This window comes from Bos mutus, chromosome 10 (assembly GCF_027580195.1).
Source record: "Bos mutus isolate GX-2022 chromosome 10, NWIPB_WYAK_1.1, whole genome shotgun sequence".
NCBI classification, from domain to species: domain Eukaryota; kingdom Metazoa; phylum Chordata; class Mammalia; order Artiodactyla; family Bovidae; genus Bos; species Bos mutus.
The window spans coordinates 46,086,086-46,108,772 of NC_091626.1; the positions used below are offsets into that span (position 1 = coordinate 46,086,086).

Genomic DNA, 22,687 nt, shown 5'->3' on the forward strand with positions numbered 1-22,687 from the left:
TCTTGTCCATTGAGTCAGTGATACTATCTAACTATCTCATCCTCTGCTGTCCTCTTCTCCTTTTGCCTTCAGTCTTTCCCAGCATCAGGGTCGTTTCCAGTGAATCAGCTCTTCTCATCAGGTGGCCAAAGTATTGGAGCTTCAGCTTTAGCATCAGTCCTTAAAATGAATATTCAGGGTTGATTTCCTTTAGGATTGACTGATTTGATCTCCTTGCAGCCCAAGGGACTCTCAAGAGTCTTCCCTAGCACTACAGTTCCAAAACATCAATTCTTGGGTTCTCAGCCTTTATGGTCCAACTCGCACATCCTTAATGACTACTGGAAAAACCATAGCTTTGACTATATGGACCTTTGTTGACAAAGTGATGTCTCTGCTTTTTAATACTCTGTCTATATTTGTCATAGGTTTCCTTCCAAGGAACAAATAAATGTTTTAATTTCATGGCTACAATCATTGTCTGCAGTGATTTTGGAGCATGTCTTCTTTAGAGTCTTTAAAATTGACAAAATACTGTGGAAAAGCAAGATAGGGAGATGCCACTTAAGGAGAAGTAGTAATTGAAAGAGGTTCTCTTCTGTGAAGATTGAAAAATATATGCATGTGGCAAGAAAACTAGAACCAGATCATCATAGTTGTTGGGTTGGGATGGTAGGATTATTAGTGATTGCTTTTTACTTTCTTTTCTATATTTGATAAATAGGCTCAAGTTGTAAAATTTATTCTAAAAACAACTTTAGCATTTTAAACCTTTGGGAAAACAAGTGACCAAATAGCTTTAATATTTTAGGATGCGTTTTTCCCAGACTCTGCCCATGTTGTTAAGGTCAATTTGGTCATATGCATGGTGTCCTACAGGAGAAGAGAGAGGAGGATTAACTTTGCTCAGAATCTGTAGGTGTCAGGCACTTAGTTCTTTTTCACCCAATGGAGAAGGTAGTATTATTCACATCTTATAAATAAGCTAATGCTAAGAGAGATTGAAGAACCTTTCCCAGGTTGATAAGCCAGTAGGTGGTGGAGTTCCATTCAAACCCAAATCCCATCACGACCAAGTTCTACAGTCTTTCAACTCAAGTACAAGATGATGATGCTGCAGGTTCCATTCCACCAGACTATTTTCAGGACATTTTAAATGTGTTAACTTACTACTGGACTAGTTGTACATTGAGTAAAATTGTATTGCAATATTTTTCTCTCCTTTTGTAAAACGAGGATTCCAAATGTTGCATATATATACATGGCTTCTACTTCGGTTAAAAAGATAAATATTGAAAGTGTTACAAAGAATGCATGTGTGTGCATCTGTGTTTTTGACATTAAGAAGATGAAGCAAAAAAAAATTAAAGGGATTTCCCTGGCAGTCCAGTTGTTAAGACTCTAGCCGGGGTGTGGATTCAATCCCTGGTTGGGGAACTAAGATCCCGCATGCTGTGTGGCACAGCAAAAAAAAAAGAAGATGATGATGAAAGAGGTATATAGTAAGTATTAGTTGAGTGGTTGAACTCCCCAAGAATTTGAAGTGATTCTTATGATCCCTGCTAAAGTTTTTAGATATAAAAGACTGAGCCTAACAGTATAATAGCAGTAAGTGACAGTTTTGGTCAAGGAAGGGGTGATACTGTTACGAAGCAGAGCTTTTACCATTTCACAAAAATATCCATTGTCCCAGCAGGGCCTTAGTTTATTTTCGTAATTAATTAATAATATTTAAAGATTTTAAAAAATTACAGCTAATAATGTACAAAAAATGCTATAAGCTTTGTTCGTATACTGACATGCAATACACTGCATATATATAACTGTACAACTTGATAAAATTTAGCATAAACCTACACCTATGAAATAGCACTTCAGTAAAGGTAATGAGTATATTCATTACCCCCCAAAGATTATTTTTGTAATGCTCTATTCTCTAAGGAGAAAAACCCATTTAATTTCATTATCTAATTTGATGAAAAACATCTGGATAGAGACTCAGGTGATGTCAGTCTGGACTCTCTGATCTTGCCCTAAATAGTTCCATGAAATTCAGTGAGTCCCTTAATTTTTCAGGCCTTAGTTTTCTTATCTGAAAAATGAGGGGGTTGGACTAGGTGGTCCCTAAGGCCCCATATGGCTCTAAAGCTTAATAAAGCTAAGAGGACAGGCATACTTAGGGTATTGGTTTGTGTCCAAATGCTTTCATGTAAAAATATAGACTTCCCCAGTGGCCTGGTGTCAGCTGTGCTGGTCATCCCTGCTCTGCTTTGCCTGATTGATTGATCGTGAAATCATTTCATTTCTTTTCATTCTCTTTCACCCTGATTCAAGGTCACTCATGTCATTGCTTTCATGCTGTTCTTTCTAAGCTTAGGGAACTGTTCTACTTAAGAATTTAGGGGGTAGCTTGAATAATGCTGGGAATTTGGCAGTGCCTTTAGGGGCTGAGAGGGGCTACAGGCCCATCAGCTCCTTGGATACTCTCGAGGCAGCTTGGGCATTTTGGGGGGATGGGGAGGGCAGAGACAAGCTGTACTGGATTTATTTCAGGGATGGGGGAAGGGAGGCAGATTGGCATTTAATTAAAATTCTAATCCCAACTTTGCCCATCTTCTTGCCAAGTCAGCAGCCAGCATTTCTGTTTGTGGTTCTGGTGATTTTGCTGTGATGACATACGTAGTTACCTCAAAAACTCTTGCAAATGGGCCTAAAAATTCAGTATGCTCACCAGATGCTTTAATCAAACTTGGCAGAATGCCGCCTTTGGCCTGTGTTTTCAGAGGTGTCTCCTCCACCACTGCCATCTTTCTGATGGGAGGGGGACGCTGGAGAGAGCTCATGACGGAAACTGAACTGATTACAAATGGCAAAGCTCTTTGATCACAGCAGAGATCTTTCCACACTCGTTCTGTTTTCCAGGTAGCTAAGTGGACTCTCTGAGGAGGGGCTGCTCTGCCTTCACGTTGGCCCAACCATGAGGTTCTTCCTGCTCTGTGCCTACATGCTGCTGCTACTGATTTCCCAGTTGAGGGCGGTCAGCTTTCCTGAAGATGATGAACCCCTTAATACTGTTGACTATCACTGTAAGTAATCTAAAGAATACTCTTTTCTAAGAAGGAAGGGTTGTTTTGGTTTTAATTTTCTAAGCATATTCATTTTTAGAAAGAGGATTTTATGTCTTTAAAATGTTTTACATCCTCATTTATCCATAATCATTTCCTAGTGTCTGAAGAAAATGGGACAATTTAGTTAGGCACTTTTCTAAAGCAACCTATATATAGGTTATATGTTTTCAGTTAAAAAGAAAAAGACCATTTGGTGATACTCACCATCTCTTATTCATTCATATTCAAGACCTTAAGAAAAGAATTTAGTTAAAACCCTTCTACAACTAGTATATACAGCTAATCAATGCTGTATATCGATTCTTCAGCTCCGTAATCCTGACTGATGGTTTAGCCCGTTTTTACTTGCAGATTCAAGGCAATATCCGGTTTTTAGAGGACGTCCTTCAGGCAATGAATCACAGCACAGGCTGGACTTTCAGCTGATGTTGAAAATTCGAGACACACTTTATATTGCTGGCAGGTAATTTTCCCCTCGTTGGTTTATTAGATTAAAATTCTTTTCTCTTGTGGTGCTTGCATTAATGTGTCTAGTTCATGAAAAACTAATATGTGATTGTGATCAAAAATTGCAAGTAGCCAAAAATACTCACTTGAGAAGAGTCAGCGTTGTGTACCAGGAACAAAATACAGCAAAAGCCTTCAGCAGTCCTGTTTTATTAGTGCAGTCAAGAAATCAGACACCATTCTTTATTCCTAAAGCAGGAGAAAAAAAAATTTTTTTTCTTTAGTCTTTTTTTAACTTGGAATTATTCAAGTAAATATTGAAAGTATGTCTATGCTAATACTGAGTAGTCATTTGACCCATGCCTGAAGAAAAGGACTTTCTTCATTCCCTAACCACAGTGATATATAAAAGCATCTCACTAATGAAAAAGTACTCTTTGTTGACTTTGTTGGAGACAGAGAAAATCCAAATGATCTCTAAAACACAATAAAAGCAGCTCTGTAAAAATAAAATAAGAAGCAGCTTAACATTTTTATGTATTCACATGATATGACTTACTGCCTTGTTTCCAACAGGGATCAAGTTTATACAGTAAACTTAAATGAAATCCCCAAAACAGAAGTAATACCAAACAAGGTGAGCAACTGTAGTTGGCAAATTTATTTGCATTCCCTTAGAACTTGGGTAATGTCCCTCTCCCCTCAATATTTAAAATATTGAACTTTGGTTTTGCTCGATTGATACAGAAACTGACATGGCGGTCAAGACAACAGGATCGAGAAAACTGTGCTATGAAAGGCAAGCATAAAGTAAGTAAAAGAAATATATGATCACTAGATTGAGTCTGTATGGTGGCTTGAGCCCACGATGTAGGCACATGGAATGTCTAATGGTAGTGTCGTTGTTACTTTCTTTAGGATGAATGCCACAACTTTATTAAAGTATTTGTTCCAAGAAACGATGAGATGGTTTTTGTTTGTGGCACCAATGCGTTTAATCCCATGTGTAGATACTATAAGGTAAGTATATTTTATACAATGTGCTGTTTTTAATCAATTCTTCTTCCTCTACTGGTATGGTGTTAGAGTCGAATCCTTTCTTCTATAAATCTAGTAATGTGTCTTATCTCTAACACTATGAAAGAATAAAGACAGAATTTTTCCCATAGAATTTCAGTACAAATAAAGCAGTATTGCCTTCAAACATGTACATTGAACAGATGTGACACCAGCTATTTATTTTTCTTTTGTAGCTGAATACCTTAGAGTATGATGGAGAAGAAATTAGTGGCCTGGCAAGATGCCCATTTGATGCCAGACAAACTAATGTTGCCCTTTTTGCTGGTAAGATTCTTTAGTGTAATGAATATAAATGATTAATGACATTGAAGATGCAAGAGGAATTTAAAGGAAGGAAAAAAGCTCATAACTAGAATAGCTACCTTGACATGAGTGTTTCAAAGACTAAAAGCTATGAACAGATTTTCAAAAAAGAGGAATTATAAGTGAGCATATTATAAGTATTCGGACACTTGGCTCTGTTGTTAGGCCAGTGACCCTGAATAAGCTGAAAGTGAAAGTGTCAGTCGCTCTGTCATGTCCGACTTTTTGCTACCCCATGGACTGTAGCCTGCCAGGCTCCTCTGTCCGTGGAATTCTCCAGACAAGAATACTGGAGCCGTTCCCTTTTCCAGGGGAATCTTCCCAACCCAGGGATCGAGTCTGGATCTCCTGCATTGCAGGCACATTCTTTAACCATCTGAGCCACCAGGGAAGCCTTTTTTGAATAAGTTGCTTACCTTCTTGGTGCTCCAAGTTCTCATCTATAAACTTAGATAATACAGGTCAACCTGTCACAAGTTGATTATGAGCATCAGGTTTTAGATTTATTTGTATATATAGCAATGATGTCAGTGAAAACACTCCAAAGGATATAACAGACTACATGGGAAAACATGGGCTTCCCAGGTGGCGCTGGTAGTAAAGAACCAGCCGGCCAGTGCAAGAAACATAGATGTGGATTCGATCCCTGGGTTGAGAAGATCCCCTGAGGAAAGCATGGCAACCCATTCCAGGATTCTTGCCTGGAGAATCCCATGGACAGAGAAGCCTGGCAGGCTGCAGTTCATAAGGTTGCAAAGAGCTGGACACAACTGAAATGACTTAGCACACACATATGATAATACACTTATTTTAACTGTGGCTATTTTTATTTAAATTATAACCTTGGTTTCAGATGGGAAGCTGTATTCTGCCACAGTGGCTGACTTCTTGGCCAGTGATGCTGTTATTTATCGAAGCATGGGTGATGGATCTGCTCTTCGTACAATAAAATATGATTCCAAATGGATCAAAGGTACCTTTGAAGAGCAGTATTGCCAGGGGTGGCAGGATGGGTACATGGGAACAGGAGCCCTGGCATTGGAAAGTTCAGTGCATGACTTTATATTGTTAATTTAGAGCCCAGTACAAGCTGCCTTGGTTGGCTGCATTAGTGGGAAATGAGGAGACCAGTAGCTATGTCTAAAAAGTAGATTTCTATCTTAGGTGACCTCAAAAAAAAAAAAAAAATCACCATTCTGTATACCATTTGCCTAACTAAATGCACGCACTACTCCTTGCCCACTTCCTTCTAATTATCCTGGAAAGTTTAACCCTGGGAACTGTTAGTTCATATCTTCAGAGTTATTTTGTTCTTTGGAGTCTAGAAATCAAGATTTTTAATTTTCAACATAAAAAGTTTCCTTTACTAGCTAAATAGGTTAATGAATAAATCTGTTGAAACAAAGACCTTTGCTGAAGTTCAGTTCCCTGTAGGCTTTTTCTAGTCCATTAGCTAACATTAAAGACTCTGGGTTCCCTAAAGCTTCAACATACTCATAATGGGACTCCTGAAACTTGGTGGCATATCAAAGTTCTTGGCTTGAAAGTAGCAGTGTGATGTCTGTCAGTCATACCTAGCAGTCGGGCTATGATGCTAATTGAATTACCCTTCAGGAACCAGTTTGTTCTCACTTTCTCTTTCAGAGCCTCACTTTCTGCATGCCATAGAATACGGAAACTACGTCTATTTCTTCTTTCGAGAAATTGCTGTAGAACATAACAACTTAGGCAAGGCAAGTATATGCCTGTGCACTCGCATTGCATGGAATTGAGCCCACCTTGGTAGGTCTTTGCATGTTTTCCAGCACTCAGTGCATTCAGGGCCAAGTGCAGAGAGTTGTGTTGCTTAGCAAGAGAATAGTTGCTGGGAAATAACTGAACAATGGCCAGAGTGGGAACAGCAGCCTTGAGAAGGTTTTATTTATTTTTTCCTGTTACTACAGAGAATGTGCTGCAGGCACCCTTGAGCTATGGATGCTTCTTTAACTCTTTAGAAATCTATTGATAGCTGTTCTTTCTTAGTGTCAAAAGGCAGGATGGAAAGGAAGGGCCCCTGTTCATTGACGAGTACTTCAGTCCAAGTCCGTAAGATTCTAAAATATTGCATCTCCTTCTATGCCAGGTTTAAGGACGGTGCGTTTCATTAACAATATGAGAAGCTAAGTGGGGAATGAAGTATGGGAATGGTTTCCATCCAGCCAGGCAGCCCAGTGGCTCACTTCTTAGGGAGCTTGTTTGGTAGAACAGGAAAATGGCCCTCCTTTTTTGTTTTTCTCACAGGTAAATACAATTTACATTCTTACTCTACAGATGCCTAGAGGGAAGGCTGCTGGAGTCTTCTCAACCACGTGTATCCTTTATCATTTTTTGTCCCTCCCTTATCTGGCAGCTTTTTGCTCCTGTTCTCCCTCCATGCTCATGATCCTGTCGCCTTGCTTTTGTCCCCTGGGCAGGCTGTCTATTCACGTGTGGCCCGCATATGTAAAAACGACATGGGTGGCTCCCAGCGCGTCCTGGAGAAGCACTGGACTTCGTTTCTGAAGGCTCGGCTTAACTGTTCTGTCCCTGGAGATTCCTTTTTCTACTTTGATGTTCTGCAGTCTATTACAGACATAATACAAATCAATGGCATTCCCACAGTGGTAGGGGTGTTCACCACACAGCTCAACAGGTGAGAACCGACCCTCAGCGCTTCAGAAGGCGCTCTGTGTCTTGTTTGTGGGAACCCAGAACAGGTCCGCCGTCCCCTGATGCTGTTCCTCTTTTTCAGCATTCCTGGTTCCGCAGTCTGTGCGTTTAGCATGGATGACATTGAAAAAGTATTCAAAGGACGGTTTAAAGAACAGAAAACTCCAGATTCTGTTTGGACAGCGGTCCCTGAAGACAAAGTACCAAAGCCAAGGTAGGAAAACAATAAAGATGGAAAGGATTTCTGTCCTTTCCTCATGCTTCCAGTGACAAAGCCCTGGAACAAAGCCCTCTGGTCACTGGAAGCATGCATCCTCAGAGAGCAGCTGGGCCCCACTCCCTCTCCAGGAAGGGTGTCCCTGTGCAGCGCCGCAGATAGAAACTCAGTGACTATGACTGAGAGCCTGCATGTGGAGAGCCCACAGAGTTCATGGAAATAATGTTACTCAGAGAGTTTGGCTCACTCTCCTTCCTCTCTTAACGTTTTCTTCCAGAATAGACACCTTTTCCCTAGATACAAATTGTGAGGAGGGGAAAACACACTATTTTCCTTTCAGGCCTGGCTGTTGTGCAAAGCACGGTCTTGCGGAAGCATATAAAACCTCCATCGATTTCCCGGATGAAACCCTGTCATTCATCAAATCCCACCCCCTGATGGACTCGGCCGTCCCACCCATTGCCGACGAACCCTGGTTCACAAAGACTCGGATCAGGTAAGACTGGGCAGACACGCAGGCCCGCTCCCGTTCAGTAGTCCCCCTTCCTGTTGGCCCCCTGTCTAACCTGATTCACCTCCTCTGGCAGGTACAGACTGACGGCCATCGCCGTCGACCATTCTGCCGGACCCCACCAGAACTACACAGTCATCTTTGTTGGCTCAGAAGCTGGCGTGGTGCTTAAAGTTTTGGCGAAGACCAGCCCTTTCTCTTTGAATGACAGCGTATTACTGGAAGAGATTGAAGCATACAACCATGCAAAGTAGGTGTATTATACCAGAACGCTTTTTGAGACTTCAGCGTCTGTTTCATCTAGTCATTTCCTTTCAGCCCTCTATATTAGCAGTGGTAGAAATGGAGAAGGCAATGGCACCCCACTCCAGTACTCTTGCCTGGAAGATGCCATGGACGGAGGAGCCTGGTAGGGCTCGCAGAGTCGGACACGACTGAAGCGACTTAGCAGCAGCAGAAATGGTGGTGGTTAGTCGCTAAATTATGTCCCACTCTTGTGACCCTATTGACAGTAGCCCCCCAGGCTCCTCTGTCCATGGAAGTCCCCAGGCAAGAGTACTGGAGTGTGTTGCCATTTCCTTCTCCAGAGGGTCTTTGCAACCCAGGGATAGAACCCAGGTCTCCTGCATTGCCGGTGGATTCTTTACTTATTGAGCCACCAGGGAAGCCTCAAATTAGTAGTGGTTTGGCTTATTAGTATTGTGGTTTGTTTGTTTTTCTCACTGAAATAAAAACCCAGATTTGGTGTTTGCCTGAGTCTCAGGGTTTGGAGGGTGGACAGTGATACATTTAAAAATAATTCAGCCCTTGTCACCTATGGAAAATGAGAATATTTTACCCCACCCCTCTTACCTTACAGATCTATTTCAGGATGCTGCATCCAGAACTATGCTACAGCTGGTTGCAGATAGACACACACACACACACACACACACACACACCCACCCCATAATTCTTGCAACCACTGATATAAAAAATTATATGAACCATTAAAACAAACGAGATAGATGAGAGTAATGGAGCAAAGAAGACTAAGGAGAGATCTAGAAATAGTTAGCACAGGAAGATTAAAATGCATTAGAACATTATCCTTTTTCTTCCCTATAGCCTAACATGCTCTTCACAAGTGCAATTCCCTTCTATCATCAGAACAGGAAGCCAGTCTTTAAAAAACCCTTTGTCCAGCCTGAAATTTAACTAACCATGCAAAGCAGTAGAAGATGAATCACATAATTATCACATCCTAAACTGTGTACTTGCCTAGTTTGCTACTGAGAGTATTCCTTAACACCTCCCCAGCTCTCAGTAATTGCAAAAACCAAACCCCACTTGCCTCGCCTAGTTCCTATAGCTCTTGACTTACTAAACATCTACCTTGAAAATGTCTCCCACAATATAGGTGCAATGCTGAAAATGAGGAGGACAGAAAGGTCATCTCATTACAGTTGGATAAAGACCATCATGCTTTATATGTGGCGTTCTCTAGCTGTGTTATCCGCATCCCCCTCAGTCGCTGTGAGCGTTATGGATCATGTAAAAAGTAAGCTGATGTTTCTTTCCTTACCCTGGGTCTTTCAGGATCATGACCTTTGATAATGAGAAAATTCAGGTTACCTTCTGTCTGGTTGCATATAGGTCTTGTATTGCATCTCGAGATCCATACTGTGGCTGGTTAAGCCAAGGGGCCTGTGGTCGAGTGAGCCCAGCGATGCTGTAAGTACACTTTGTCACATTAACTGAGATCTTCTCCAGATGTGCTTCTGTCTTCTCCAGGGCCTCTAAAACTAGGGATTTTAGAAAAATTCCAATAACACTACTTTTCTTTTTTCTTTTCTTTCTTTCTTTCCTTTTTTCTGTTTTTGTTGTTGTTGTTGTTGTATGGGAGAAAGAAAAACAGAAAATCTGGAGCTATGACAGGAAAAGGAGATTGTAGACAGTATAATACTTAAGGGAAAAGGATAGATGGCAAGAAAGAAAACAATTCTCTTCTGCTCTCTTAAACACTCTAGTTACTAAATGTTGAATACAAGTATTCATCTTAGCAAGCTATGTTGAAATGTCCATTTTTCTCTCTCTGCTCATTCTTACTAATCTGTCTGTGTTCTTGGTTCTGCTCTGGTTCTCACTTGTGTTCCTATGAAGGCTGTTAACTGAAGACTTGTTTGCTTTCCATAACCACAGCGCTGGAGGATTTGAACAAGACACAGAATATGGCAACACGGCCCATCTAGGGGACTGCCACGGTAAGACCGAATCTTCCTTTCCCTCCTGGCGCTTCTTTTGGATCACATTTGCACGTGAACATTGTTTTACAATCAGCCTTATATAATGACTCAGTACACATGCCACCTAGCATTTAACTTGAACTTCGCAAAAGCTGAGCTGTTTGATCATGGGGATAAGTTAGAGAAGAATCTTACTTTTTTTTTTTTACCTTCGCCATTTACAATTCCATAGGAAATCTAGAGAAAGGTAGTCTAACCAGTAGGTTCATTTTTTAATTTATAGTCCTTTCTTTTGACTTTTTGAGTTAATGGAATTCGTAAATTTTTGCTTTCTTTTGGTTACTTCTTACTGATTACTTGTTCCTTTAATTCTTTTAGAAATTTTGCCTACTTCAACTACACCAGATTACAAAATATTTGGCGGTCCAACATCTGGTTAGTTTTTTTTCATTTTTTTGAATTAACAAACCTTTTCTTTCCTTCAGTTCAGCATTTTCAGCCCCTTCTCCCCTCCTTTTGCGCAGTTTGGCAGCCCGTCATTTTTGTGCTTTGACTCATAACCCCCGATGGTCCCAAAGACTTTTTCTTACTCAGCACTTCACCTTGTGTAGCATGTTAATAGTCCATCATTGACCAAGGCGCACATCCTTAAGAAAAATCCAATGGATTAACATAGGCTGCATTCCAGCTGCACGCCCGTCCACCTGAGCTTTCTTCTCTCACCCCTGCGCATCGTGAATGTTCCCTGCAGCCATCTATTTTTAATGGATGGCAGAACTTCATTATTTCCCCCTTCTCTCCTCACCTTTCCTAAGACCTAGTAAACAAATACACATTTCCCCAAAATGTGTATTTATCAATTTTAGAGATCTTTTTTGGAATGGTTTGTGGTAATCCCTGGAACCTTTGAATGCTGTGATCTCAGTGGTGTGAAGAAGGTCCCCATCGAATGAAGCTGGTTTCTGATGTATTAAGATGTCCACTGGGTTCCCTGTGCCTCCCCGCCCCCGCCTTGTCTTCATCTGTTCTGGAGTCTTCATCTGTGACCGTTGTACCAGTCTGAATTTGGGTCTCCGGAGTTTTCGCCTAAAATCATACACTTCCATTTTGATGGAAAATCTGCTTGGCAGAACTCAGTAATAGACGCGCTAAGAGGTTAAGTTACTCCCGATCCTGTCGCTGGTTCTAAAATTCACTAGCTGTTTCATTCCTCAGAGGGGAGAAAAGAATGGTAGATCCTATGTATCAGGACACCCTTAATCAGCTCATAAATGCCATTTCTTATGCATGAGTTGCCTCTTACTCTTTGGGAAAAAAACTCCGCGCGCATTCTAGAAAGCTTCAGTGCTTCCCCATGGACAGTGACCCCTCAGTGCGCTCAGGAATCTACAGATGGGCCGGAGGTCTATGCTAAAGCAGGACAGCCTGCTTGTCAAGTCCAAGATCGAGTGTTTATGCAGAACCAACCAGGTGCTTTCTGACGAAGTTACACTCTAGGTTCCCCAGTGAAAGATATACAGCTTCCAACCATCAATCAAAATTATTTTTTAAAAATACACAAAAAGAAATGAAAGGATGCTGTCCCACAAAAAGATGAGGAAATCACAGTCTGTGGGATTCATATTACCTTTTCCATGAGTGTCATTAATCACCCCAGAGGTTTCAGTAGGAGTATTTTGAGTGTCTTCAAATTTGAAATCTGCTTAATGTGTCTTTATGATTAATTTTTAGTTTTTCTTTTTCCCTTGCAAGAAAGGGATTTGGTGTAATCTCCTTAGATGTGTTTTGATGAAATCCTCGAACAGGCTTTCTCATAAAATTTGCTTAAACTTTACTTGAAATTACAACAGTCCAGTCAGAAACAATGGGCTGACATTACCCACGTTAATAAAAATCTGTTTGCCACCACAGACATGGAGGTATCTTCATCTTCTGTTACCACAATGGCAAGTATCCCAGAAATTACACCTAAAGTGATTGATACCTGGAGACCTAAACTGACCAGCTCCCGGAAATTTGTAGTTCAAGATGACCCAAACACTTCTGATTTTACTGATCCTTTATCAGGTATCCCAAAGGGTAAGGCCTCACCAGGGAATTCATCTCTCACTGAGTGGAAACCTGATTCCTAATATCTCTGAGGAGTGGATGGAAGTGAACCCAGATGGAGCCACCTCTGCTATTATCACCGCCTCCACTGGCCGCGGTCGCTCCGGTTTTCTGTGGTTATGTGGAGTGCGTTCCTTAACAGCGACAGAGGTGGAAAGCTGAAAGAGTGGATGAAACAGCCACTCAGACAATCTAACCCATGTTGGCTTCTGTCTCAAGAAGCTGGACCCTGCTGGATATCAGAAAATGCCGAGGGCCACCCGGGCAACATCCCAAAACAAAACTCATTAATTGCAAATATCCTGATACTGGCTGTTTTATTTAGGAGCCTTTCCCAGTCTTTTGTTTAGCTCCAGTTTACAATGTGATCTGAGAAGTATTGATATATGCCAGGCACCAAGTTGTTCGAATACCACACACAATAAAACATAACAGAGCGCTTGTCCGGAACTATCATTTTCGTCCCATAATAGAAGCAGTTATCAAATAGCTGCCTGTTGAATTACCTTATTAAAGATCTATGACTCTGGGGGGAAAAAAAAATCTGTTCTTTAGTGCTTACTAAACTGTGGTATCAGGTTTCCAATCAGTTTTTATGGCAGTGCATTGTCATTTATGATTTATGTCTGTTGATTTTGGATTTTTATGTTTTCATTGTAAACAATTTTATAACCATTCTTCCTCTTTTATTTTCTTTCATGATTCCATTTCTCTCTACTTTTCTTTGTCTTTCACATTGCCACTGAATTCCATTGCCCTCAACATTGATTAAAAACAACTAATGTTTGAAGGCCTTAGTACTTACTAACCTAGAGCAACAGAATCTTCAATTCACTCTGACTTATCTTATTCTGGGATAGCTGTGTTTATAGCATGTAACAGACTTGGATACCTCTTAAACTAACATCTCTAAATGTCTGTGGTTGCATTTAAAAAAAGCAATAATTACAAACTAATTCTTCTTCTTCTAGTCTAATTTAAATATTTCCTAAAATATCTCAAAACAATTGGATAATATCATTTAACTCTAATACATAGTATACTTCCTTAGACTGTCTGGATTTTTTTCATAGCAGACAATTCAAGAGTGCTTCACTCCAAGATGGAATGAAAAAAAAAGCAAACAGGAAAGGTTGTATTTGTAGCTAACAGTGACTAAGCAGATGCTTTTAGTTTGTGAACAAATTATATAGTTTCACGCTAATTAAGAAGAGCATAATTGTCTTAGCATAATTATTTTATCAAAATGTGTATTTATATAGATTCATACATTTCCCTAATCCCAGTAACTGCCCTTTAATGCTGATTTATGAATTAAGAGAAAATCATGAGAAAGAAAAACATATTATGAATTTAAAATGGGCCAGTTAGAAAGTATATAATTTCTAGCCCTAATTTTTAGATAGAAAGCGCTTAAAATTTTGTATGTTGTAACAGCTATTTAAGAGGGATTGGAAGGGAAAAGACTAATACATAATACAGATCAATGGAAAAGTTATCCTTTATTTGTAGCAATTGTAAGTGTCTCTGGGGACCCTATTGTGATTAAAGAAACAAATACGAGATTTGGGAGTCCACCTCACTCTCCAAGCTAAGCATATGGACCATGTGAAGGTAGTGTTGCTTCAAGGCCAGCCATTTGCTGGCTAATACAGTTTTAAAGGAGCTCCCCACTCAGACTCTTCTCCTGTGTGTCTGTTGCAGGTGTACGGTGGGAAGTCCAGTCTGGGGAGGCCAACCAGATGGTCCACATGAATGTCCTCATCACCTGTGTCTTTGCAGCTTTTGTCTTGGGTGCGTTCATTGCAGGTGTGGCAGTCTACTGTTACCGTGACATGTTTGTTCGGAAAAACAGAAAGATCCATAAAGATGCAGAATCTGCCCAGTCATGCACAGACTCCAGTGGAAGTTTTGCCAAGCTGAATGGTCTCTTTGACAGCCCCGTCAAGGAATATCAACAGAATATCGATTCTCCCAAATTATATAGTAACCTGCTGACCAGTCGGAAAGAGCTGCCACCCAATGGAGATACAAAATCCATGGTCATGGACCATCGAGGCCAACCTCCTGAGTTGGCTGCTCTCCCCACTCCTGAGTCTACGCCTGTGCTTCACCAGAAGACCCTGCAGGCCATGAAGAGCCACTCAGAAAAGGCCCATGGCCATGGAGCTTCGAGGAAAGAAACCCCCCAGTTTTTTCCTTCTAGTCCTCCACCACATTCCCCACTAAGTCACGGGCATATCCCCAGCGCCATTGTTCTTCCTAATGCTACCCATGACTACAACACTTCTTTCTCAAACTCCAATGCTCACAAAGCTGAAAAGAAGCTTCAAAACATTGACCACCCTCTTACAAAGTCATCCAGTAAAAGAGATCACCGGCGTTCTGTGGATTCCAGAAATACCCTCAATGATCTCCTGAAGCATCTAAATGACCCAAACAGTAACCCCAAAGCCATCATGGGAGACATCCAGATGGCCCACCAGACCCTAATGCTGGATCCCGTGGGACCTATGTCTGAAGTCCCGCCCAAGGTCCCTAACCGCGAGGCATCTCTCTACTCTCCTCCCTCGACTCTTCCCAGAAATAGCCCAACCAAGCGAGTGGATGTTCCCACCACTCCTGGAGTTCCGATGACTTCTTTGGAAAGACAGAGGGGTTACCATAAAAATTCCTCCCAGAGGCACTCTATATCGGCTATGCCTAAAAACTTAAGTTCACCAAATGGTGTTTTGTTATCTAGACAGCCTAGTATGAACCGTGGAGGGTACGTGCCCACCCCTGCAGGGCCAAAGGTGGACTATATTCAGGGAACACCAGTGAGTGCTCACCTACAGCCTTCCCTCTCCAGACAGAGCAGCTACACCAGTAATGGCACCCTTCCCCGGACGGGACTAAAGAGGACACCGTCCTTAAAACCTGACGTGCCGCCAAAGCCTTCATTTGTTCCTCAAACCACCTCCGTCAGACCACTGAACAAATACACTTACTAGGCCTCAAGTGTGCCCTTCCTTGTGTGGCTTTATCCTGTCTATGTTGTTGAGAGGATGATATGGTAAGGGTACCTTAAGAAAAGAGACTCGCTTGTATTTCAAGAGAAGCAAGTGGCCAAAGAAACTCTTCCTAACTTTGGCAACATCAGAACTTGCCATATGTAGCTACTGCAGCAAGGCTTCTGTGTACTTGCCTGAAAACAAAGGAAGGTGCTGGTCATTCCATTTCTTTTGTTTGAAGCTAAAGAGATGTGTGGCTCTGAGGGGCTACCTGTAACCAGTATAAAGAGCTGATCCAGTGCTCAGAAGAATCTGTCTGTGAGCAAATACTTGAAAATGGGTTCAACTTAGACTGCCATTTTGTGTGGTCTTCCCATTAAATGTGAACATTTTAATATGTATGCATTCACCTTGCCTCTTGCACAAATGTCAAAAAAAAAAAAAAAAATGGTAATGTCTCAAAGAAACGAACTTGTAGATTACCAAACAATTTGCTAAAAATTCAGTCTTTGACCCAAACTGTAGCATCTTTTTCATGTGTGGCATTTTTTTCCGTGCCACCAAGGAACTGTGTTGTGTGTGCATGTGTGTGTGAGTGTGTGTGAGTGTGTGTGAGTGTGTGTGTGTTCTGTCCCCACTAGCATTTGTTTCGGTGCCCATTGCATCTTTTTGTGCTATGGAGTTGTTTACATCGCGCATGACTGAACAAGAGACAATAATTTCTTCCCACAGCAGTCCATTGGGTTCAGCTTTGAGAAAGAAAACCAAGGCTGATTTTGACAGTCAAAATGATTAACTCGACTTCCATGTTACCCAGTGCCAGAATGTAAGAGTACTAAGTAATTTTGTGCTGCTATTCACTGAAACTTCAATTACAGTCTTGCCAGCTTAAGGAGATAGAGACGTTAAGAGGTATCCTTAATTTATCCACCAGTTTCAGTAGTAAAATTCACCAGTCCACTGTGAATCCAAGCCCCAGTGACTCTGTTAACCTTGGACACACTAACAAGGTTTTATTTTGACTGTGTTTGGTTTCTCCCCTGTAGTAAAATTCCTCTTGTTTTAATTCCCCTCTAACCCCAAGATGGAAAAAAAAAAAGAACCACACACACATACAAAACAGAAGACAAAAGAAGGGAATGTGAGAGGCTCATAGTTGGCTTAACAGGAACAGTCTATGGGAACCTAACAGTGGTGCAATCATGTTGTCTTTGTTGTGTGATGTGAGAACTTTCTCCTAAGTCATGCAGGTAACGACAGTATACTGTAAATATTACATGTGAGTTTACCTGAATCTGTGCATTTTGTGCCTTATTCATGAGAATGATAGAAGTACTCGAATACGTCAAGTGTTTTCAGTATAGCACATCATTTACTGAGTGCCAGTTGTACATGTTTTTCAACCAGCACCTGAAAAGACTTTTCAAAAAAATCATAACAACGACCTAGAACAATTAACTGTAAAGCAATCCATCCAGATAGCCGCATTACATCCTTTGCCATGATAAACATTCCACTCCTGCTTTCACTAAGGATGAATCAGTGATAATGTGAAGTCAAATGAGGTTTCCCGGGTAATGTGACACCTGCAGAAACCATATAGAGTCATTTATTCGTAGTTTTGCAGAAGCCACTTACAGTTGATGATGTGCAACCCTGACGACTGTTTCAGTTAATATGCTGCACACCACGGTTTATTGAACCTCATCTAGAAAGTATCAAGGCAGAGGAATGCTCCTGACTTAGTCAGACAAATAAGTTCAACTGATTTCCTGTGATGATATCTTATTACTTGGGGGAGGATGGGTTGCAAAAGACCAGAGCATTTTTATACAGAATGTAGAATACGGATGCAGTTATTCTTTTCTTTTGAGAATATTGTTTTATAAAGAACATGATTCCCTGAGGTCTCTGGAAGCTCAAAAGCTAAAACTTCTGTTTTTGCAACACTTCAGCTTTGAAACTAAAATAATACAGATTGATAATAAATTAAACCAACCAACGATAAACACTACTCAGTCCACCGCCGACAAACCTGTTTGAATTCACCCTGCCAATATTAATCCTGGCGTGCGGAAAATGGAACAGTAACTGTATGTGAACCCGGATAACATTTTGTGACATTGTGCTGCCTTGTAGTTTGTAATGTGAGTTCTATCAGTATTTATGTTGAGATTTCTAACACAAAATCTAGTCTCTATCCTGTTAATTTAATCTTTAAATGCTTTATTCATTTGTGCAAAGGTAAACACAGATTGTATCTTTTTTAATGGTACGGCATAAAAAGTAACCCTAAAGTGAAGTGGCTCTATACTGTTTTATAGAGTACTTTAACATGTATAGATATCTTGTAAACTTGTATTGTGGATGTGTAAATAATATGTACTTTGGGTTTTTAACACCGCATGTAAAGTCAAAATAAAATATACAAATCATTATATTCTGCCTCTAAATGTGCAAGAGGTTTATAAGGTGTCATATTTTTAAATATCTTTAAGTCAGTCAACACCAGTGAGAGCTTCTTTTAAAATATACCAAAATATTCTTACCTAGAATACTTGCCATCAAGTCATGGTTATTACACATTGCTCTTCTTGCAGGCTGATACTGATCATCAGAGCCCCTGAAAAATGTACAATACAGAAAACCAGGTGAACTGTATTATTTAACAGTCAAATTCTTCAGGCCAGCATCCCAGTGGCTCAACTTGTTCAACGTATTGTTAGTTCAACAGGCTTTTCTTTTTTTAACTTTTTTAGAAAATTTATTTTTAATTGGAGGATAATTGCTTTACAATATTGTGTTGGCTTCTGCCATACAACAACGTGAGTCAGCCATAATAGACATGTATCCCCTCCCTCTGAAACCTCTCCCCACCCCCCATCAGAACTTGCCACAGAGTACCCAGTTGAGCTCCCTGTTTTACACAGCAAGTTCCCACTCGCTATCTGGTTTACGTATGGTGATGTAAATGTTCCAGTGCTACTCTTAGTTATTCCCACCCTCTCCTTCCCCTGCAGTGTCCAAAGTCTGTTCTCTATGTCTGCATCTCTGTTCCTGCCCTGCAGATAGGTTCATCAGCACCATTTTTCTACGTTCCATGTGTATGTGTCTGTATGTTACTTGGTTTTCTCTTTCTAACTTAACTTCACTTTGTATAACAGGCTCTAGGTTCATCCACCTCACTAGAACTGACTCAAGTACATTCCTTTTTATGGCTAAGTAATATTCCATGGTTATACGTACCAAACTTCCATCTTCTTTATTCATTCATCTCGGTTTCTTCCATGTCCTAACTATTGTAAATATTGCTGCAATGAACATCGGGGTACCTGTTTTTTTTCAGTTATGGCTTTCTCAGGGTATAAGCACAGTAGTGGGATTGCTGGGTCATATGACAGTTTTATTCCTAGATTTTTAAGGAGTCTATCTGCATACTGTTCTCCATAGTGGTTATATCAGTTTACATTCCCACCAACAGTACAAGAGGGTTCCTTTTTCTCGACACCCTCTCCAAAGTTTATTGTTTGTAAATGTTTTGATGATAGCCATTCTGACTAGTATGAGGTGATATCTCATTGTAGGTTTGACTTGCATTTCTCTAGTAATGAGTAACGTTGAGCATCTTTTCATGTGTTTTCTGGCCATCCATATGTCATCTTTGGAGAAATGTCTGTTTAGGTCTTCTACCTACTTTTTGATTGCACTGTTTGTTTTTCTGGTATTGAGCTGCATGAGCTGTTTGTATATTTTGGAGATTAATCCTTTGTCAGTTGTTTCATTTGCAATTGTTTTCTCTCATTCTGAGGGTTGATTTTTCATCTTGTTTATAGTTTCTTATGCTATGCAAAAGCTTTTAAGTTTAATTAGGTCCCACTTGTTTATTTCTGTTTTCATTTCCATTGCTCTAGGAATCTGGTCAAAGAGGATATAGCTGTGATTTATGTCAAAGAGTTCAACAGGCATTTTTAAAATTTGTGATTTGTATTCTCACATGAAATTTTTAATATCATTTTAGTCTAAAATTATAACTGGTAAATCAGGTTCCTGTGAATATTGATTGCTGTTTGGTACAGGATGTTTCTCAGTTCCATCATTTCAGTTGAATAAGACTGTAGTAAGATATATGTTCCTCAGGTATTGAAATGGGAGGTAAAATCATGATTCCATTTGGTTCTCTTAGCATGCATGAGTTAGTAGCTGCTGTCATTGGATTTGGAAAAATAAATGAAGGAAGAGACAATAAGGGAAATGTATCTTCAGCCTTGTTTCTCCTTGGCTTTTTGAGCATTATATTCTCTTTCATTTCCATTGTCTATCTCTATTAAGTTGGTGTTTATCATACTGCCTGGCCATTATACCAGTTTTCCTGGGTACAGCGATTTTTTTGTTCTAAAGTGCATCTTTCTCTTTTCCCTTTATGGCAGATTCTAGCCTTTTTCAATCGTAGACATCTTTGATAACTTAATAAATGGTATGGACTGAGAACTGAATTTCTTTTTTTTTTTTTTTTTCAGGAGATTTACAGACCCTTTAAATCATATCTATGAATCCTCAAGGTAAATGCTTAGATGCCATTTGAAAGAAATGGGGTTAGAGAACTTGGAGCTTTTCATAAGGAAGGCTTTGTAAAGAAATAAATAAATTAACCAAGACATACCAGAATGGTGGTGGTGCCAGAAATCCCATTGGTTGGCATTTAGGTTACTCTGGGAAATAGGACAAATGAAATGCTGGTTCAGGCTAAGAAGAAATGTTGTCTCCCATGCAAGGATCACCGAGGTGCTGGCCAGGTACCAGGAGGACTCACCTTCCTGCTGAGAGAAGCCAGCTTTCTTCTCCTGCCCTCCTAGCTCTTCTTCATTCTCCTTGTTACGGGAGGGCAAAGAACAAGGTGTCCAAAAATAGCTCAGGGTCCAGGTCTGGGAGCTGGATTCAAATCCTGACTCCACTGTTCATCAAGTCACTGCAGCGCTGCACCTCTCTTTTCTTGAACTTTTATTTTTTATTGGAGTGTGTTGATTAACGATGTTGTGTTAGTTTCCAGTGTATAGCAAAGTGATTCAGTTATACATATACATGGATCTAGTCTTATTCAAATTATCTTCCCATTTAGATTGTTACATAATACTGAGCAGAGTTCCCTGTGCTATACAGTAGGCCTTGTTGGTTATCTATTTTAAATATTAACAATGAATACATGTCCATCCCAAACTCCCTACCTATCCCTTCCTCCACCCTTCCCCATTGGCAACCATAAGTTCATTCTATAAGTCTGTGAGTCTGTTTCTACATTGTAAATAAATTTATTTGTATCATTTTTTTAGATTCTACGTATAAGAGATATGCAATATTTCTCTTTCTCTGTCTGACAACTTTACTCAGTATGACAATCTCTAGATCCATCCATCTTGCTGAAAATGGCATTGTCTCATTCTTTTTAATGGCTGAGCACTATTTCGTCGTATATATGTACATCTTCTTTGTCCATTCCTTTATCAACGGACATTTAGGTTGTTTCCATATCTTGGCCATTGTAGACAGTGCCACAATGAGCACTGGAGTGCGTTTATCTTTTGTGGCCATTTTTTCCTCTGGATATACACCCAGAAGTGGGATTGCAAAATATAGTAGCTCTATTTTTAATTTTTTAAAGAACCTCCATACTGTTCTCCACAGTGGCTGTACCAATTTACATTCCCACCAACAGTATAGGAAGGTTCCCTCTCTTGATTTGTTTTCTTATTTTTGAAAGGAGATGGTTCAACATCCATTTCTCTGACAGTTCTATGGTATCTGTCAACTCTATAATACCATTAGCTATTTTATGAATGCTGTGGTTAAATATTACTCTTTCAATAGCTTGGTTTGTAGGCCTTTTATGACTGTGAGAGGCCTATTCCATGTTAGATGTGAGATATGTGAGATTGGCAATAAAATAAGGCATGAAAACAATGCATCTTAAGTCAATCAGCTTGTGTTTATATTTGATGCTTACCTTTTTTGCATATATAACATGCAAAACACTTAAATATCTGCTAACATTGCATTCTTTATCCAATAGATGTGAAGCCATAAACAAGGAGAAACTGGGCAGATAATAAAATCAATCTTTAATTCACAGAGGAATCAGGGGATAAGAGGATGGGGGAGGGCACTCAAATCCTGGATATCCAGACCATGAATCTATAGGGACTCACATATTAAGGAAAACAGAATATTTCTAGACTCTGTCCCATGATATAATTCTTTTTAAAATTAGGTATTGATTATTGATTGATAAATCTCTCTGCTGCATGTACTTTGGCTAATTTTAACCGCTAGTGCTGGGTGTGGGAGAAGAGGAGTATGATAATATGTCATTTGTTACATACACACTGTTACTTTGGACTGCTGTTCATTTGTGTGAGATGGATTCACCTGATGTTACTGTAAAGACTGACTTAAGGCCAGTTAGAGAAGCTGTGAGAGGGAAGATTTGTCAGTGTCAGACAGCCCAGTCCAGCAGAACTTTCTATACTGATGGAGATACTATATCTGTGCTTTCCAATAGGGTGGCTTGGTGGTAAAGAATCCACCTGCAAAGCAGGAGACATGAGTTTGATCCTTGGGTTGGAAAGATCCCCTAGAGAAGGAAATGGCAACCCACTCCAGTATTCTTTTCTGGGAAATCCCACGGACAGAGAAGCCTGACGGGCTACAGTCCATGGGGTCGCAAAAGAGTCTGACATGATTTAGCAACTAAAACAACAACAAAACAGTAATGCTGTATGTTGGAAAAGGATAACATTTGTCATTCCCATTTTCAAGATACAGAAATTGAGATCAGCGGGCCTGTGACAACTATGGAAACATAGATGACAGCCAATTTACAAATCAGGGCTAACTCATGTATTTTCACACTCAGGCCCTGTGTGCAAAGCAGCGCACTCCATGAAAGGGCTGAAAGAGAATATCAGTTTTCAATCAGAAAGGGTGGCCTCTCTCTGCATTTCACATATAATGAG

The 22,687-nt window shown here is 40.2% G+C and overlaps 1 protein-coding gene across 10 annotated transcripts in view; it reads left to right on the plus strand.

The window, feature by feature from the left end:
• The window catches only part of SEMA6D (semaphorin 6D), a 58,608-nt gene extending 40,488 nt beyond the window's left edge, over positions 1–18,120 (plus strand). For 2 of the 10 annotated variants that reach the window (XM_070377849.1, XM_070377850.1), the window contains exons 2-19: positions 2,902–3,065; positions 3,459–3,570; positions 4,131–4,191; positions 4,302–4,364; positions 4,473–4,574; positions 4,808–4,898; positions 5,791–5,910; positions 6,582–6,670; positions 7,391–7,608; positions 7,708–7,839; positions 8,183–8,338; positions 8,430–8,603; positions 9,753–9,893; positions 9,989–10,066; positions 10,496–10,596; positions 10,957–11,013; positions 12,490–12,657; positions 14,392–18,120. In XM_070377849.1, the coding sequence (XP_070233950.1) occupies positions 2,957–3,065; positions 3,459–3,570; positions 4,131–4,191; positions 4,302–4,364; positions 4,473–4,574; positions 4,808–4,898; positions 5,791–5,910; positions 6,582–6,670; positions 7,391–7,608; positions 7,708–7,839; positions 8,183–8,338; positions 8,430–8,603; positions 9,753–9,893; positions 9,989–10,066; positions 10,496–10,596; positions 10,957–11,013; positions 12,490–12,657; positions 14,392–15,680 (3,261 nt within the window). In that variant the 5' untranslated portion in view covers positions 2,902–2,956 and the 3' untranslated portion in view covers positions 15,681–18,120. The remainder of the gene's footprint in view (positions 1–2,901; positions 3,066–3,458; positions 3,571–4,130; positions 4,192–4,301; positions 4,365–4,472; positions 4,575–4,807; positions 4,899–5,790; positions 5,911–6,581; positions 6,671–7,390; positions 7,609–7,707; positions 7,840–8,182; positions 8,339–8,429; positions 8,604–9,752; positions 9,894–9,988; positions 10,067–10,495; positions 10,597–10,956; positions 11,014–12,489; positions 12,658–14,391) is intronic. The other 8 variants (XM_070377851.1, XM_005892131.3, XM_070377855.1 and 5 more) reach the window with 8 other exon arrangements.
• The last annotated feature ends 4,567 nt before the right edge of the window (positions 18,121–22,687 follow it).